The sequence below is a fragment of the Lithobates pipiens genome, unplaced genomic scaffold (genome assembly GCF_037356315.1).
Source record: "Lithobates pipiens isolate NorthernLeopardFrog02 unplaced genomic scaffold, aLitPip1_a1.2 Scaffold_16, whole genome shotgun sequence".
In the NCBI taxonomy this organism is placed as follows: domain Eukaryota; kingdom Metazoa; phylum Chordata; class Amphibia; order Anura; family Ranidae; genus Lithobates; species Lithobates pipiens.
In genome coordinates, this window is record NW_027507748.1 from 270,022,125 (window position 1) to 270,041,731 (window position 19,607).

The 19,607-nt window shown below is 42.6% G+C and overlaps 1 protein-coding gene across 2 annotated transcripts in view; it reads right to left on the bottom strand.

The window, feature by feature from the left end:
- Positions 1 to 1,824: 1,824 nt before the first annotated feature.
- Positions 1,825 to 19,607, bottom strand: part of SYNRG (synergin gamma) — a 125,478-nt gene continuing 107,695 nt past the window's right edge. For both annotated transcript variants that reach the window (XM_077481399.1, XM_077481398.1), the window contains 3 exons: positions 16,705 to 16,853; positions 12,534 to 12,644; positions 1,825 to 3,780 (listed from right to left, as the gene is read on the bottom strand). In XM_077481399.1, coding sequence (XP_077337525.1) covers positions 3,649 to 3,780; positions 12,534 to 12,644; positions 16,705 to 16,853 — 392 coding nt within the window. In that variant the 3' untranslated portion in view covers positions 1,825 to 3,648. The remainder of the gene's footprint in view (positions 3,781 to 12,533; positions 12,645 to 16,704; positions 16,854 to 19,607) is intronic.

The following is a 19,607-nucleotide window of genomic DNA, read 5'->3' on the forward strand; positions in this document are numbered from 1 at the left end:
CCCACGCGCATGCGCGGGAGTGACGATATCGCGGCTCCAGCCACTCACAGCGCCGGAGCTGCGATACCCGGAAGAAACGCAGAGGGAGCATGTCAGCTTTGCAGGTTTAAAAAAAAATAAAAAATTTGCGGGTTTACTACCGCTTTAAGGTCCTGGAATGGCCTAGCCAGTGTTCGGACCTTAATCCCATAGAAAATATGTGAAGGGAGCTGAAGGTTCGAGTTACCAAACATCAGCCTAAAATTCCTCCTGAGATGTGTGCAAACCTGGTGTCCAAGTTCAAGAAAAATCTGACCTCTGTGATTGCCAACAAAGCTTTTGCCACCAAGTACTAAGTCATGTTTTTTGAAGGGGTCAAATACTTATTTCACTCATTAAAATGCAAATCAATTTATAACTTTTTTGAAGTGCGTTTTTCTGGATTATTTTGTTGTTATTCTGACTCTCACAGTTAAAATAAAACTACCATTAAAATGATAAACTGATCATTTCTTTGTCAGTGGACAAACATACAAAATCAACACAGGGGATCAAATACTTTTTTCCCTCACTGTATTGTATGAGAAAGTATTCTATTCTCTTTGTATTGCTTCTTTTATGTGAAATCCATGATGTTGCTGCCTCTAAAAACTACCTACACTAAGCATGAGAGCACAGCGTGGTCAGTTTTCTTCTCTTGTCACAAAGACTAAAGCTGGCCATACACTAAGATTTCTCTATCCACACTAAACAGCATGGATGGAGCCATTTCCTTCTGCTGGCAGCGCTTGCAGAATAGCCAACCAGAGGATGCATCTAATTCCACAAAGTTGTTGTTCAGCCAAAAAAACTCCAGCAGGCTAGCTCATCAGCAACCGGATGAATTTTGCTCAGTGTATGACCAGATTAAGCAGTAACAGAAGATGAGATTTCATACCTCTGTCATCAGAGACTACCATGAATACAACTTTTTTCGTGGTTCAGACTTTTTCAGAAAGTCGAGACAAGTACTATTTTTTTTTTATACTAAAACTTTAATAAGTTTATGTTGTGAAATTATTTTAACCACATATCATGCTTTGTGGACATTTGGGTGAACCTGTGCTTTGCCCATTCACCACTTTTTAACCAGGGCATTTACAAATTTTTTTTTACACGCATGTAAAACTAGTTCATTTTTGCTAGATGTTACTTTATTGTTCACATGGATGCTTAGGACCGTATACTGTAAACTGGGAGTCTACTTCTGCATCCCTAGCTGGCAGGTGCCTCATGCAGACAGCCCATTTATGTCTACAAAAATGCAGCTGCCACACGGACACAGACACTCATCCCAATGTAATAAGTGTGCGGGTGAGCTGGCCCAACACAATGTGTGTTAAGGCCGCTCTCACTCGCCAGCCTGTCATTTAGGACGAGCAACTGTGTCCATGCTCTTGCTGCGTCCTCATGGACATGAATAGGCTTGCCTGCATGCAGCACCTCCCAGCTAGGGATGCAGAAGCAAATGGCCCATTCAGGATGTATGGACCTCAGAGCCTTGACCCTTATTTTTTTGATAAAGAGCAAAGACAATATGGAATACGATGGTAGTTGCAGTTTTCATCATCACATGATATTCGCGCAACTTTATCAAATGCATATTTTCAGGAAAAAAACAAATGTAATTTTACTGCAAACAAAGGAACCCACCCACCGCCATCCCCTAAATTTATTTTAGCAAAAAAAAAAAAAATTGGTATTATATTGTGTTTAAGAATTTTCAAGCAGTGGCTTTTTGGTAAAATTTCTCTGAAACAAATGTTACAACTGCAGACAGATTTAGTATTGGAACAAAACAAAAAGTTGGAAAGAACTGTATCCTAGATTTTATTTTTTTTCCTAAAACTTACAATAAATACCTCAACAAAATACCATATTTCATTTATCACTGAACACTGCTGTAAAATGTATATTGTTTCAAAGCTAAAAACTAAATAAGAAAACTGAAACAGAACATAAAATAATCAAATTTTACATAAACACAACATATCTACATTCTTCAAAATGTCCTACATTAATAAAGGTCACAAAGCATTTTAGTTAGAGGGGGTTAGATGGGTCACATATGTAAACATTAACATGGTCTTAAATAAGGATGAGCTCAGGCGTGTTCGCAACCCGCACGAGCAGAGCCCGCCAGGAAGTCGGCACTGCACAGTGCTAATCGCAAGCAGTGAGACACTTTCCTGATCCACGGCTGCAGAGATCGAGAAATGTCTCACTGCCTGTGATTAGCGCTGTGCAGTGCCAACTTCCTGAGCTCATCCTTAGTCTTAAACAAAAAAAATCATGTACACACAATTCACCTAGGCTGGCCACCCAGGAAGAATGGGAGGGTGTCTGCCCATACTCTGCAGGGTGGGATCTGCTGCTGTTTCCACATGAATCTTCTCACAGACAGAGGTTGTGCATGTGCAGATGGCACTTTCCAAATTGGAAGGATGAGCCTTATAGCACAGATTTTGCAACAGCCCTCATTATCACCCCCTTAAGCCTAGGTTCACATTGATGCTATTTGACAAATCACATGCCAAATTGGCGGCTATTGCCGGCAATAGCACCGTCAAAATCGGTGCAACGCCGCACTAATTCCCAAAAGTAGTTTCTGTACTATTGTTGGTGACTTTGGGTGCAATTTCAATAGACATCTGTACAGGAACCTGCACAGATGTCTCTGAAATTGCCCCCTGTAGTTGGACTGACATGCGGGTATGAAATCGTGCGAGTTCAGCTGAACTCACACAATTTCAATCCCGCAGCAGTGTGAACCTAGGCAAATAGCCTGCACATTGCACTGGGCAGTTGTATCGGGGGCAGGGTTGGAACATTTATAGTGACCCAAAAGGGTCATACACATAAGCCTTTGTAAGGTGGATTGATTACACTGAACAAGAACTATACAAAGTCAATCTCTCTATGTGTTATAGTCACTACATATTTACCGTATTTTCTATGCCTGAAGCTTGTATCTGCATTTTAATAAACTCCTTGCTGGCTTTTCTGCCTTTAAAAAGAGCTCCTTATTTTCTTTCTACATAAGCACAAGTTGGTTTTTCAGCACCTTCACCAGGAAAAATCTATATAATTTCTCTAATCTCCACCCCATTGCTAAAATTCAAGATATGAGGAAGCTCGGCACAGCCACTTTAACCTACAGTCTACTCTACTTACTATATCTACGGCACTGGATGATTCCCCTATTAAGTTGAAAGAGAAAATCTTTAACTACATACTGAGCAGAGAAAGCTAGAGTAAGATGGTAAGTAGAAATAATGAGTTGTAAGTAATAATTACATGTGTGTCTCATTTAACCCCTCTATTCACAATGCTTAGAAGTACAGTAACAGATCTAACAGAAATATTAGAATCACTAATGTGCAACAAACAAATACAGTTTATAATTTCACATAAATTAAATTAAAAGGTTTATAACATTAGATCAAGTCTGCAATAAAAAGAATGAATGTGCATCATATAAGTGGCAGTGCAAAGAACAAGAATATTCCATGAAAGACTCCGAAAAACTGCCTTCATCAAGCAATGTTTTTCAGATAGATGATGAAAGATTCCAGGCAGCAGCCTGCAGTAGTATTTCCCTTGTGTAAAAAAAAAAAAAGTCAGAATAAATTACAACAGATCTGGCAGTATAAGACCAGGAGGTTTGGGCTCCACACAGTTAATCCAGAAATTTGCACAGCTTGCATGATATTGGTGACCTCCATAAGAAAGTTTAAAATGATCAGTGTTCGAGTTAAAAGCCTGGGAAAACAAAACAAGATAGTTAACAGCACATCTGTATTGAAAGAATAGGGTTGACATGATTTTAAAGGGAAGATATATATAGAGTATGTTCAGTGAGTATGTATTTTAAGTTATTATTGTTTTCCTTAAAGCAGCTTTCATTTTATTTTATTTTTTTAATGCTTGCTTTTTCATGTTCTAGCATTAAATCAAGAGATCTGTAGTTAATCCACTAGAGGGCGCTCTGTATTTGACTTGGTCTCAGTGAACTTCAGTGCTGAAAGCAACTCTAGCCATTTCGATGTCATTCAGTTTGCAGTCACATATGGACAGTATGGGGTTGATTTACTAAAAATGGAGAATGCAAAATCTGATTCAACACTGAATAGAAACCAATCAGCTTTAAGGTTGTTGTTTTTTGAACAAGCTGAAGTTAGAAGCTGATTGGCTACCATGCAAAGCTGCACCAGATTTTGCACTCTCAAGTTTTAGTAAACCAACTCCAATTTATTTATGTAAAGGAAACCAGCAGTCCTTTTAACAAGCATGCATTTGTCTCTCCAGATTGTGATCTTTCTTCTCTGTATTTTCCCCACAGGTGTAGCTATACTGCCCAGTGCTTGTGAGAGGGAAAGAATAGGTCTGTTTTAATGACTCTTCCTTCTTATCACTCAGCTCATGTGCCGTTTTTTTAGGTTCGAATGAAAAGGAGACTGGAAGCAACAGGCAGGGCTGCAGTGACCACAGATGGCTGGCACATATACTGCTGGTCCTCCGCAGATGTGACTTTCAGGGAAAAGTCTACTTTTGCCTACAGTGTATAGAACTGTAATCTGTAACGTGGAAGAGCATTTTGACAGTAGTAAGGGGATTTAACAGATTGTAGCATGCTATGAACAAGTGCATTCAGCTATTTCATAAATGAAGAGTCCCTTCAGGAAAAAATATTTCCAGTTTACCTTTACCACCATCTTCCTACCACGAGATTCCCATCACTACCAGAGCCACAGAGGACACTGGGTTGTTTCTTATTGTTAGGTTTTATTGGTCTTTATTTATGATGTATATATATATATATATATATATATATATATATATATATATATATATATATATCAACATGTTCACACTTTTGTTGTAAATTCATATATTTATTATTTTTAGACATACACAGATTAGGACAGCGCTATCACTTTGTTATTATTTTTGAACCCATTACCTGCCTCCCCACAAAATACCAGGGAATAATTTGATTTTTACAGAGTAGATGGCATAGCTCTGAGCAATGTGAGAAAAAACATTTACAGTACCGTATACCTTTAAACTACTCTACCCTGTCCTAGGTTAAGGATTTTCTTTTTTTTTTTTTGACAGGTTTGCTTTAACATAACAAAGATATAAGTTGCACAGGAAGTACATTGTTTTCACTGAATTGGCCAACTCCTGGACTCTGACAAGGAACACAACCACTGCATAGCACTGCAAAGCAGGAATGCGTAATGAGAAAATATAGCTGCCCCCATGTACATATATAATTACAAATATACAGAGAAAAAAAGTTTTTTTTAAAGCCAACAATTTGATTAGTAGTCAAGTGAATTTCTTATAAACATATGCTTAAAAATAGATGAAGAGACTAGAAATTCCATTTAAAAAGCATTAACTAGGTTGGTTAATAAACACACAGATGCTACCAACCGTGTAAATACCTAACAGCTGAAATCTGCACAAAGGAATCACCCTTTTGGTAAAATAAACAAAACTATGAAATATCTCTCTCACTCATTTGGAAATAATTAAGGTCTCGGTAAAATTACTTTTATCCCCTTTATATGCTTATATATCTTGGTTGTTTAAACGCAATAATAAAAAAATTATTTTGTTACTCATCCCTGATGTCTGAATTCATTGATGGGCATAGTTTCTGTTCATTCTTGACCATTGGGTTCATAATGCCACTTACAGGAGTAGGACACTAGGCAGACAAAGACGACGGCACTACTTATGGACAGTCCTAGTTGGTATACACTCCCTCTCTGCTATAGACAAGCCAGTTTGCCACAAAGCAGTACAAGAAAACAAAAAAAAGACCAAGAGAGTCCCATTTTCTCTTATGTTCATTGAGGGACACAGCTTCTGTTCACTTTGACCATTAGAACGTCCCAAAGCTGTGCCTTAATGAGGGATGGGAAACAAAACAGGAGGCAACCCCTTGCATAAAACATCCCACAAGGGAAAGGAACCCCAAACCACCTGCAAAAACTTACAGCCAAAACAAGTATCCAAAAAATAAAAAAAAATAAAAATAAATCTGGTTAAATATTGGTAAAGGTATGCACAGCCAGGTAGTCACCTTGCAAATGTGAGACCGAGAAGCCTGATGTGGTAACATCCAAGAGTCACTAATCACTGGGATCGGCACTGATCCGAACGGGTCACCCCGCTCAGATCGGCACACGCCGCGATCCGCGGAGAGCTCCGCGGTCTCGGCCTTAGGAAAGGCCACGGCTTCGGCCTAGTTCCAAAGCGGCGGGCATCTTGGTACACCCATTGGCGTTTACAATGTGATCGCTCCATCACAGGGCAATCACCTGTAATCAAACCGGCGTCATGATGACGGTTCCTCTCTCCCCTCTCTGTATTGATTTGTATCTGTACAGTGGAGGGGAGAAATCAGATGGCAGCCACAGTCACCCGAGCAATACCCTGCCAATACTCTGCAATGCTTACCCTGACAATACCCCGCCAATACTTATCCTGCCAATATTCTGCAATACCCTGCCAATACCCAGCCATACCCATCCATGCTCAGCCAATATTAGATTGGGGGAGAGGACGTGGATATTACAGTGGGAGAGATGTATATTGCAGTGGGGGTGATGTATATTGCAGTGGGGACTATATGATGGTGGCATTTTCACAGGTTTTTGCAAATTCAATTATTTGCTGATCCGAAAAATGATCCGTTCCGTGACTCTGATCCAAGGAACGATCCGATCCATGAGTTTTTTGATCCGTTGCACCCCTACTAATCACCCTAGTAGAATGTGCCTTAACCAGGAAGCGAGGAGCCCAACCCCTTAATGACATAAGCTTAAACCACCATCTGTTGGATCCATTGAGAAATGGTGGCAGATGAGGCCACTGGGCCTTTTTGTGGCCTGTCTGTAATCACAAAAAGAGAATCCAACCTCTGGAATGAAGCCGTAGCAGACAGATATACTATCCAAGAACCACCCAGACCAAAGCCAGGGTCCAAGGAGGGCAGTGGAACTTACTTAGGGTGTGAAGGACCTGATCACAGAGAAGGTAGGAGAATGTCCTCATTCAGATGAAAATCAGATACCACTTTCGGAAGGAAGAAAGGAGGGAAGGAAGGATGTGGACGGCCAACCTTCATATCTACATGTAGACCAAATGAGGGGACTTATAGGACAAGGCCACTATTTTCAAAACATGGCATGTGGAAGTGATGGTACTCAAAAAGGCAGCCTTTCAAGAGAACGGGAGTAAGGACATTTACCTAATGTTATCAAAAGGTGGCTTCTGAAGGACTGAAAGAACCAGGGTCAGATCCCACTGTGGCAGCTGAGAACACACCAGGGTTGCCACATGACAAACCTCTCAGAGAATAAGTATGAACCAAGGAGCATTGAAACAAGACCGCAGGGGTAGATCTGACCCTTAATGGTACTCAAGGCAAGCCTGTGCTCAATGCTTCAATGGAGAAGGCCAAGATCCAAAAGTACATAAAGGGACACCTACAGCCTTGCACCACGAGATATATGCCTGCCAAGCGTGATGATAAATCCTACAAGAGGTACGTTTACAGACCTCCAGCATGCCAGGAATCACCAAGCATGACAGCCACCTGTCTCCCTGAATCTAGCTTTCAATAGCCAAGCCAATAGCTAAGCCAGCGACGATAAGGCAGGGTGGAAGATCGGCCCTTGTGACAGAAGATTGCCCTTAGAAACAACCACTAGGAAGTGCCCACTACCAGCCATACCATGTTAGCGTACCAGGGTTGTGGAGGCCAATCTCAGGCAATCAGAAGGACCGGAATCCCTTCGGCCTCTTATCCTGCGCCCCAGATGAGGGAGAAGCTTAGGAGGAGATGCACAAATGCAACTCCACGGCACCACCAAAGAATCCGTCGCATCCACCAAATGATCCCTTACTCTCACCACAAAGTGTGGCATTTCATGTTGAAACAGGATGCCAGGAGATCGATATCCGGCATGCTAGACCGTAGACGGAGTTGTCAAAACACTCTCCCGACCCAGTGCCTGACTACATTGGGAATCTGCCTGCCAGTTTTGTCCAATAGGAATGTACGTGGCAGAGAGAGCTGGTAAATGGTGCTCTGCCCACCAAAGGATTCTGGCAGCTTCCAGCACCGCTGCTGCACTCCTTGTGCCGTCCTGATTGTTGACATAAGCAATTGTCTGATTGAAACCTGACTGGACGCCTATGAAGAAGCTCTGTCCACTGATCTAGGCATACCGTAGTCTAACCATTGGAAACTTCAAGACCTAAATCAGTAGTCGAGCTTGCTTCAGGATCCATCAGCCTTAAACTAACCTCAGCTCCAGGATTCATCCCCAGATGGACAGGCTGGCATTTGTAGTGACCACCATCCAGTGCCATGGAAGAAAAGACTCCCCAGCCAGAGGCTAGAGAGACTGGAGCCAATAGACTGGAGAGGTCCTGGTCCCCCGGACCAGCCTAATCTGATTATCCAAGGACAAGGGAGACTTGTCCCACTTGGAGAGGCTATCCATCTGCAGCCCCCTCGTGTGATTGCGCAAACAGGGCCGCCACAACGATGGATATCATAAAGCCCAGAACCTGCAAGCAGGGTCATAAGTAAACTCGTTTGCAGGACATCAGCAGCTGAATTGCCGACTGGAGCTTTTGGAGCTTATACAGTGGAAGAAAACACATTGGCCTGTGCAAAGTCAAACATCAGACCCAAACCAAACATTCCATCCTCCTGTCCAGGTCAGAGTGGATCGTATGAGGTACAGGCCCCATCCAAACTCCTCCAGAGTGCACCTTGGGAGTGCCATGTTGTGCATCAGTGCAGAATGAGCCTCAAGATTGTCCACATTGTCCAATCATGACAATCCCCCATTGTCTCTGCAATGTCAGGACTGGAGCCAGCACCTTGGTAAATACCTAAGCAGTAGAGGTTAGACCAAAGGGGAGCACACCACAAACTGGTAATACCCATCCCCGACCGCAATGCGTATGAGGCTTTGAGGAAGGGAAGCCACCACCGAGCAGATGAATATATCTGCTCGGTGGTGGCCTCTCACAATAAAGGGCCTTGAGGATGGGATGACTCCCACTTCCTTCAGAAACATAACAGGATGGAGTAAAACACCAAAACCTCTCCAGTTCCAGGACCAGAGTGGTCTCTTCTGGAAGGAGCAAATCCAGCACCATCCCATAAAGAGCCTGCAAACAAGGAGCGAAGAACTGCAGCAAACTGTCAAATCGAGGATGGCGTGTACGCAGGCTTAGCTTATGAGGCCAAGTCTGTTTAGAGGCCCCAGGGAAACCTGAAAGGCTTGGCTGAGCAACCTGGGGAACGGAAAGCCGTATTACCTTGAAAGGGAAGTTGGGCAAGGACTGCTCAGATGTCAGGTCTCCAGAACAACGGCTGAAGCCAGAGAACACAGCAAAATACTACTGCCAAAAAAGGGGAGCCTGGAAGGGATGAGAGCCACATCCAAGGATGTATCACACCGGATCGGATACCTCTGGACTAAGTGGTCTGTCAGGTCCCTGTAAGACAGGGGAAAACTGTTCCTTACCCAAGGTTCCTTGGTATAGGAGCCAAGCCCACCCAGTGAGCGTCTGCTACATCAGAGCCACGCCAACATCAGGCGGAGTGCTCAGTCCACTACCTTAAATTTAGAACAGGCAACCTGCTCTGCGGGATCCTTAAAAGGAGGAGACTCCTCTCTAGGAATGATGGACAAGATATAGCAGATCCACGATAGGCAAAGACGTCCCCATCCCTTCAGAAGGGTGTACCAAAGGAAACATTCACCACCTCTGCAGCCCCAGAAGTACCCACAGTCTACAATGTCTACCAAATAGGGGCTTAACAGCTGAGCAAAATCAGCTAGCTGCCAAGTGTGATGCCCCAGACAGCATCCGCCCACCCCAAAGCAGCTGACCACTAGGACTAGGGGTGCAAACCAAAAGTTTTTTTCCGGCTCTAAAAGTTGAGCTCAAAATATGTCTGTAATCGTCCTAATGTGCATGGAGACATAAGACCCCTTTAACACCGAGGGCGTTTTGCAGGCGCTATATCGTTAAAAATAGCTCCTGCAATCCGCCCTCAAACAGCTGCACCATTGTCTACATTGTGAAAGCTGTAACACTGGAGCAGTGCGCTAGCAGAAGGTCAGGAAAAGTCCTGCCAGTAGCTTCTTTGGAGTGGTGAAGGAGCGGTGTGTTTACCACTCCTCCACCACTGCTCCCCATTGAAATCAATGGGGGAACGAGGCTATACCACTGGAAAAACGCAGCTATTGTGGCGCACTGGGGGCGGTTTTAACCCTTTCTCGGCAGCAAGCGGGGCACCTTTATCCCCCCAAATGTGACGCAAATCTGACGGTAAAATGCTGCTAAAAATAACGGCATTTTACCGCCAACGCTATGGGCAACACAGTGCAAAAGGGGTCTCAGAGAACATTGGGCTTCTTCTACAGACAAAACGAAAAACTATGCAATGGCAGAAAGTTTTAAGTCAGTGTGCATGGTCCTTTAAAAGAAAACTGAATGTAAAACTTTCCCATTAGTCAAATTTTGAGAAGGGTGAGAAGGGATATTAGGGTTCCAGTGGAGACTAATCTCTACTTTGTTTAAGGAGATTAGAACTTGCTCCCTGTTGTTCCTTTAGATTGGGACATAAAAGGCAGTTTTGCCAAGAGGGAGCAGACTGCAATAAAAACTTAAAATGGAAGTAAAGTTGTTGTTTAAACAAGTGGCTGACAGGCAGGGTATTTATGGCAGAAGAGACCCTATTGGTCTCTTCTGCCATAAATGCATCCTTCTTTCTGTCAGCTGTCATGGTCATGCGCAGCTAAGCGAAAATTTACAGCCCTGATCCGTGTCGCTGTGATGTGACTCCTGTGCACATGTATGGGTGTGGTGTCATCGTGGCCTATCAAATGGCTGAAGGCACAGGACCCGGAAGGAAGATTGGGCGAAGATGGAAGCGCCGGTGGCCCAGCCTGACCAGTCCCAACGCTATGCTGAAGGCCACCATATGGCAGGTAAGTGTGCCATAATGTACTAATATGCTGTATATACCAGCACATTATGGCATAACCCCCAGGGGTGCCTTAAAAAAATGTTTTATTTAAGAGCTGTGAAAACGTGGAATAGACTCTCTCCAGAGGTGGTTTTGGCAAGCTCAGTAGATTGCTTTAAGAAAGGCCTGGATTCTTTCCTAAATGTCAATAATATAACTCGGTTCTAACATTTATAAGTAAAGTTGATCCAGGGAAAATCTGATTGCCTCTCTGGGTTCAGGAAGGAATTTTTTCCCTGTTGTAGCAAATTGGATAATGCATTTCTGTTTTTGTTTTTTTTCGCCTTCCTCTGGATCAACTGCGGGTATAGCATTGCATATTTTTTATTTTATTATTTATTTTTTATGGTTGAACTAGTTGGGCTTGTGTCTTTTTTCACCTAACTATGTAACTATTTGAGGCTCGAATCCTTTCACACACTACTCCTAACTAAATTAAAATGTTTTGACTGGAGTTCTGCTTTTAGGCCCTGTTCACACCAGACTTTTCATATGATTTGATGGTTCCAAATTGCATGACAAGTCGCACTCCATTGCAACAGAACCATTCATATTGCCGCGAATATGAAAAAGGTTCATACACAATTTTTTACAGATTTCATTGTGACTTGCATAGACTTCTGTTTTATGAAGTCGCAATGAAATCGGCAGTGCACATCGCACCGATGTGCGGCTTTGAAATCGCACTGAATTAGCAGTGTGAATGAACCAGGGCTTAGAATGCGTTATCAAGAAATAAATATGTTGTTTTTTATGGCAGTTGGCCCTTTAATGACAAGAAACTATTTGTTGCAGCTGCAGTAAATTTATGTCAGCCATATAGTTAAAGAGGAAGTAAAGCCTCTTAGAAAAATAAATAAATAATAATTACACCCTGCAAGGCAAAGACATAATGAGCTAGTATGCATAGCATTATGAATTACTTACCTGAGATCGAAGCCCCGGCATCGGCCCTCGTTCGCCTCCTCTGGCGCCGCCATCTATCCCGGAGTGATTTCTGGGCATCGTGGCTCAGGTGCTGTGACTGGCCGGAGCCATGATGACGTCACTCCTGCGCATGCACGCTGGTGCCACCACTAACGGCATGATTGCCGTAAGAAACAGCACACTCGGTGCGCCTGCACCCGATGTCTACAGCGTATGCGCCGGAGACATCGGTGCCGCTATTCCTGCAAATATCTCCTAAACCTTTTAGGTTTGGGAGATATTTTTTGCACCTACAGGTAAAGCCTTAATCTAGGCTTACCTGTAGGTTAAAGTGGTTGTAATGGGTTTACAACAACTTTAACAGTTAATAGATCTATGCATCCAACTACTTTTTGCTGAAGAAATAGTAACATGGGGCGGTGGCACAATTGCAACTCAATCCTAAATTCGTTTTTTGTTTTTTAAATAAGTATTTTTATGCATGTAATAAGCATAGACAATTTTAGCTTACCTTACTTCTGGAGTCTACATTTAGCAAGCAAACACCACATGCCAGTTCATGAGCATTTTTGATTCCTGGTCGAAGCATACAGGAGGCAAAATCCAGTGCACTTTCGTCAGGCTGCAGAAAAAACATGCACAGTAAAGATTTTGTACACTATAGGGCGCTAGTTCAGGTACAGATTGTAAAATACTAAGTATTGACCACTTACTGACTGCTCTATAGCAGATTTACTGCTACAGGGCGGCCATGCTGTGCAGAATCACATACAGGTCCTTCTCAAAAAATTAGCATATTGTGATAAAGTTCATTATTTTCTGTAATGTACTGATAAACATTAGACTTTCATATATTTTAGATTCATTACACACAACTGAAGTAGTTCAAGCCTTTTCTTGTTTTAATATTGATGATTTTAGCATACAGCTCCTGAAAACCCAAAAATCCTATCTCAAAAAATTAGCATATTTCATCCGACCAATAAAAGAAAAGTGTTTTTAATACAAAAAAAGTCAACCTTCAAATAATTATGTTCAGTTATGCACTCAATACTTGGTCGGGAATCCTTTTGCAGAAATGACTGCTTCAATGCGGCGTGGCATGGAGGCAACCAGCCTGTGGCACTGCTGAGGTGTTATGGAGGCCCAGGATGCTTCGATAGCGGCCTTAAGCTCATCCAGAGTGTTGGGTCTTGCGTCTCTCAACTTTCTCTTCCCAATATCCCACAGATTCTCTATGGGGTTCAGGTCAGGAGAGTTCGCAGGCCAATTGAGCACAGTAATACCATGGTCAGTAAACCATTTACCAGTGGTTTTGGCACTGTGAGCAGGTGCCAGGTCGTGCTGAAAAATTAAATCTTCATCTCCATAAAGCTTTTCAGCAGATGGAAGCATGAAGTGCTCCAAAATCTCCTGATAGCTAGCTGCATTGACCCTGCCCTTGATAAAACACAGAGGACCAACACCAGCAGCTGACATGGCACCCCAGACCATCACTGACTGTGGGTACTTGACACTGGACCTCAGGCATTTTGGCATTTCCCTCTCCCCAGTCTTCCTCCAGACTCTGGCACCTTGATTTCCGAATGACATGCAAAATTTGCTTTCATCCGAAAAAAGTACTTTGGACCACTGAGCAACAGTCCAGTGCTGCTTCTCTGTAGCCCAGGTCAGGCGCTTCTGCCGCTGTTTCTGGTTCAAAAGTGGCTTGACCTGGGGAATGCGGCACCTGTAACCCATTTCCTGCACACGCCTGTTCACGGTGGCTCTGGATGTTTCTACTCCAGACTCAGTCCACTGCTTCCACAGGTCCTCCAAGGTCTGGAATCGGTCCTTCTCCACAATCTTCTTCAGGGTCCGGTCACCTCTTCTCGTTGTGCAGCGTTTTCTGCCACACTTTTTCCTTCCCACAGACTTCCCACTGAGGTGCCTTGATACAGCACTCTGGGAACAGCCTATTCATTCAGAAATTTCTTTCTGTGTCTTACCCTATTGCTTGAGGGTGTCAATGATGGCCTTCTGGACAGCAGTCAGGTCGGCAGTCTTACCCATGATTGCGGTTTTGAGTAATGAACCAGGCTGGGAGTTTTTAAAAGCCTCAGGAATCTTTTGCAGGTGTTTAGAGTTAATTAGTTGATTCAGATGATTAGGTTAATAGCTTGTTTAGAGAACCTTTTCATGATATGCTAATTTTTTGAGATAGGAATTTTGGGTTTTCATGAGCTGTATGCCAAAATCATCAATATTAAAACAAGAAAAGGCTTGAACTACTTCAGTTGTGTCTAATGAATCTAAAATATATGAAAGTCTAATGTTTATCAGTACATTACAGAAAATAATGAACTTTATCACAATATGCTAATTTTTTGAGAAGGACCTGTATATAGATGTCAATCTGCACTTCCAGGTAGGGGGCGTGCCACTTCTGCTGCGATATGTCAGAGCAGAAGCTGATCAGCGGGTGCCGGCTAATGGATGTCTGCCAGCACCCGCTGATCACTGAGGAGACGGACACAGGACGACACAGGAGACTAGGCAGAGCTGCGTTCTTGACAGAGGGGAGGGGAAGTAATAGGAAAAGAAAATCCATCACTTCCCTTAGTAAAAGCACCACACAAAATACACACATACACTGGCTAGGCACACATTTAACCCTTTGATCGCCCTAGCAGTTTAACCCCTTCCCAGCCAGTGTCATTGGTACAACGACGGTGCATATTTTTAGCACTGATCACGGTATTTGCGTCACTGGTTCCCACAAAGTGTCAAAATGTCCGTCGCAATATCACAGTCCCGCTACAAGTCGCTGATTGCCACCATTACTAGTATATATAAAAAATGTATTCAGTATATATATACCATAGTTTGTAGACGCTAACTTTTGCGCAAACCAATCAACATACGCTTATTGTAATTTTTTTAACTAAAATTATGTAGCAGAATACATATTGGCCTAAATTTATGAAGACTTTTTTTTTTATTGGATATGTCTTAGAGCAGAAAGTAAATAATATGTTTTTTTTTTAAATTGTTGGTATTTTTTTTTTCTATAGTGCAAAAAATAAACACAGTGGTGATCAAATACCACCAAAAGAAAGCTCTATTTGGGGGGGGGGGGAGAGAGACATACATTTTGTGTACAGCGTTGCATGACCGTGCAATTGTCAGTTAAAATAACGCAGTCCCATATCGCAAAAAAATGGCCTGGTCATGAAGGGGGGTAAATATCCTGGAGGTCAAGTGTAAAAAATGTAATCATACAATAAGGTCCAAAGTGTGGTTGTGTGTCAGGAGAGAACTTGTAAATTTCGAGCCCACATGGAGTACCCATGCCTTCAATGGCATCTTTCTAAATTTGTAATTTTTTTTTTTTACTTTTCAGTGTGTTTTCGATGGGCGGGCTGGCTGGCCAATTTTCCCTGGAGAAGCAGACAGAGAAGGCTAGCTAGAGTGGCCTACAGGAGAGGGAAGGGGAGCTACATTGGCCTATAGGAGATTTATTATTATTTAAGATACTTATATAGCGCCGTCAATTTACGTAGCGCTTTACATATACATTGTACATTCACATCGGTCCCTGCTCTCAAGGAGCTTAACATCTAAATAATGTTTCTCCCCCTTAGTATCTCACAATAGAAATCTGTGTGGCTGTTTGTTAGAAGAGCACCAAGTTCCCCCTCCTATGAAGAGCAGCAGACAGGTTTCTGTGAATATGTGTGCTCCTGAGCTGTTCACCATCCTGATCTAGGTAACAAGTTAAGCCTTCAACACACTATCAGATTTTCTGCTGATTTTTGTCTTCAGGTTTACCAAAACCATGTAGTGCAAGGGCCTGCCTGATTGCATAACAAATTGAAACTCCTAAGGTTTGACCTCATATTATATGGTTTTGGTAAACCCAGGAAGAAATCTGCAGAAAATCTGATAGTGTGTATGGGGCTTTATTTTTCTGTGAAGCAACCCAGGATAACTGCAGTATGGTAGTAACAGTAAGCTAAGTGTGTACGTTTTACATTTATGCTGGGGAAGTTAAAGGAATAAGGTATTAAATGTGTTACCCCAACATTTCATATTCTTGATAGGTGTCTGTTGTACCATGTAATGGTAAAAAGCATCCTGTTCTTTTTGTATTGCTTCCTGTGTAAAATACCTGGGGATGCTGCCGCCCCCCCCCCCCCCCATCTCTCCTACTTCAAACTGACCATGGTAGGCATGAAAGCACATCCATCCCAGTGTGGTCAGCTTCTGGCTTTGCTTGGCTTGCCTGTCCTCCAATGATCATACTTCTGCTGACCACCCACCCCCCCCCCCCCCCGCAAAGCCATTCACTGGGAAGAGCAGTGTATTGTTCTCTTTCTCCACCCCTAGCTCTCCAGAGATGTGTCCAGCTATAAAGAAAGAAAATATATATATATATATATATATTTCTATTTTTTAGTATATATACACACACAAATGTTTTGCCTTTCATTTCTATTTTTAACTTTGCAGCAGAATAAGTATAGATTAAAGTGCAATGGCTCAGAATGAAAAAAACGTATTACTAGCTTTTCATATTTATTTATAATCCTAATTACTTCAGAATCATTAAACCTTGGCACAGTTTGGTCATGGAATTTCACATTACATGTTTTCCCCAAAAATATTTAACTAGAGAAAAGTAATATTTAAAAGAAACTTACCATTAGAGAGGCGAGTGACATGAATCCTATTAAGTTATTCCAAAGTTTGTCAATCTCCTTCACCAAGTGCTGCAGTTTCTCACTGCACACTGCAGTGGACTTTATACCCAATTCTACTCGCTTGGTCACTCTGTACACCTCGATGACACCTGCACAAAATAAGATCACTATTACATTAACTAGATGTGACCATTGTTTTCTATAGGACAACAAGCATGAGCGATTAAAGCGGTAGTAAACTCAAAAGCACAAATCCACAGCAATCACAAGGCTACTGTTTTTGCAGCTTTGTGCATCTCTTCCAGTTGAAGCCGACACCATATTTGCAGTTGTCTCCCTATTTCTCCTAATATTTACTCCCGCGCTTTCTCCTTTCTCAGTCATAATCTTGCGCATGTGCAATAACTATTACCCAATCCTCGTTTTCATTAACAGTTACCATAACCACCAAACCAATTGGATTGCACATGTGTTGAAGCATAATAGCAATGTTCACACCATCGAGACGTAGCAAGTCACACTCCCATGGGATTGCAATGCTATGCCCTCGAGTGATGCTGAGGGAGGCACGGCACCTGTATTGTATAGGTTGATGGCACAGTGAGTGTGCCATAAATCAGGGGCAAAATGCGCATGAGCGAATGAGGTCATTGCAAAAATCACTAGGCAAAATCTCCTGAACTGCGCAGGTTGCAATACTTTTAAAGACACCTACTACTAAGTCATTTTAGAATGCTTTACATGGCACATAGTAGGGCAGGAGCATTCGCTACCACACTGAGTCAGTTAGTACAAGGCGTAATCCCCATACCTGGAGCTAATAAATGCTTTGAGATAGATACATTTGACCTTAAAGTGTTACTAAACCCAGGACCCTGCATTCACTATATCTGATCACCCATAGTACACAGAACATGGAAATGCAATTATTTTAGTAAATATAAACTGTTAAATAGCTTTTCTCATTAGCAGTATAAAGCAGTTTTGTGACTTATATCAGTGTCTGGTTAAAGCTTGTAGGAGGAGTTTTCACTCTCTTCCGACTGTCCTATGAGGCTGCAGGACCCCTAACCCTCTGTCTGGACAAGGCTGTGCCAATCACATGCAAACCTCCCCCCCCCCCCCCCCCCGAAAAAAACAAACAAATTTTCTAGCAAGACACACTTCACATCAGGAGATGGATTAGAGACTGTGAAAGAAGGGGGGATCAGAGGGGACAGCCTTTTTACACAATGTGCAGAATTAACCCCTTAGGTTCCACAGTGAGTATAGAAAGCATGCTTTACTACATATACAGACTGATTTTACTGTTGTGGGTTTAGTAACACTTTAGTGGCTTAGTTCAACTTTAACAAAGAAATGCTTATGCAGGTAAAGGGCGCTGTAGATAAAAACAATCTGTGCAGCTTTGACTAAAGGTGGATAATGCCCTTGCTATAGGTGTAGACTGTAGAGCATTTACATACCTCCTGAAACCTGGCTAAAAAAACTGCCAGAGATGCCATCTCCACATCCTGCCTTGTTGCTAAAACAGTTACAGTTATCACAGGAGTGACCTGACAAACCTCCACACATGCGCGGTTCACTGGCATAGATTCAGTTGCATCATTGCTAAACTCAGAGTCTGCAAAAGAGCTTGCAACCGTGATGGTGGGGACCAGAAGTAATACATGGGAGCATCTAAGTCAGGGGTGCCCAACCAGTGGCCCTCTGATCAGCCCTCTGATGTGGCCCGCGACCTCCTTCTGTGGGATGGCAGATTGGCAAGCCCAGATCATAGGTTGCAGACCCGCCATCCCAGAGCATTTGTGTTGTTAATGAAGTCGGCAAAGCAAGCAGCTGTGGAGCAGAGTTGTATAATTTGATACTTCCTGTATAGCGCCGTCTCTTGCCACAGGCGGAGTGATACCAAATTCATTCTGCCAGGCACAGCAACAGCAAGCGATACCTGAATGGAAGACTGTTATTAAAGGTCAGTTTATTACTCAAATTGCAGTGTATATATGGGCATATCTGCGCAGTGGTTACTGGGCTGCTTTCAAACTGATCCACAGGGGCAGTGCACCTTCAGGTTACCTGCACTGAGGCATAGACTTCTGTTATTACCTGTGGGTTTGGTGAGCTTTCAGAAAGTGCACCACACCGTAGTTGAAGGTCGACTGTTTAAAGTGGAATACCATTGTTATGGCAGCAGATAGCTGCCGTAACCCCGGTATCCTCTTAAACAGCGGGCGGTCCGCTGCGAGATCACTTTTATAGGGGTTGGTAGCAGCAGATAAGATCATGTCCTCTCCTCTTAACAGCCTGGAGCCAAGTGAGGGAAAAATGGCCCCCCACTCGGCTCCATACCATTGGATGGCAGAAGCGACATCAAACGTCCCTTCCGCCCAATGGTCTTAAAGGTTTTTTTGTTTTTTTAAAGACATTTATTCATTTTTATTGCATTTTAGTGTAAATGTGAAATCTTAGGTCTTTTTGACCCCAGATCTCACATTAAATAGGTCCTGTCATGCTTATTTTCTATTACAAGGGATGTTTACATTCCTTGTATTAGAAATAGAAGTGATCCCATTTTTTATTTTTATTTTTTATTTTTTTTAAAGACAGTGTAAAAGCAAAAAGTTAAATAAGAAAAAAATAAAAAAAATTTAAAGTGTCCCGTACTGCCGAGCTGGCGCGCAGAAGCGAACACATACGTAAGGCATTTGAAAACGGTGTTCAAACCGCACATGTGAGGTATTGCCGCAATCGTTAGAGCGAGCGCAATAATTATAGCCCTAGACCTCCTCTGTAACCCAAAGCTGGTAACCTGTAGAAAATTTTAAATGTCGCCTATAGAGATTTTTAAGGGTCAAAGTTTGTCGGCGTTCCATGAGCGGGCGCAATTTTGAACCATGACATGT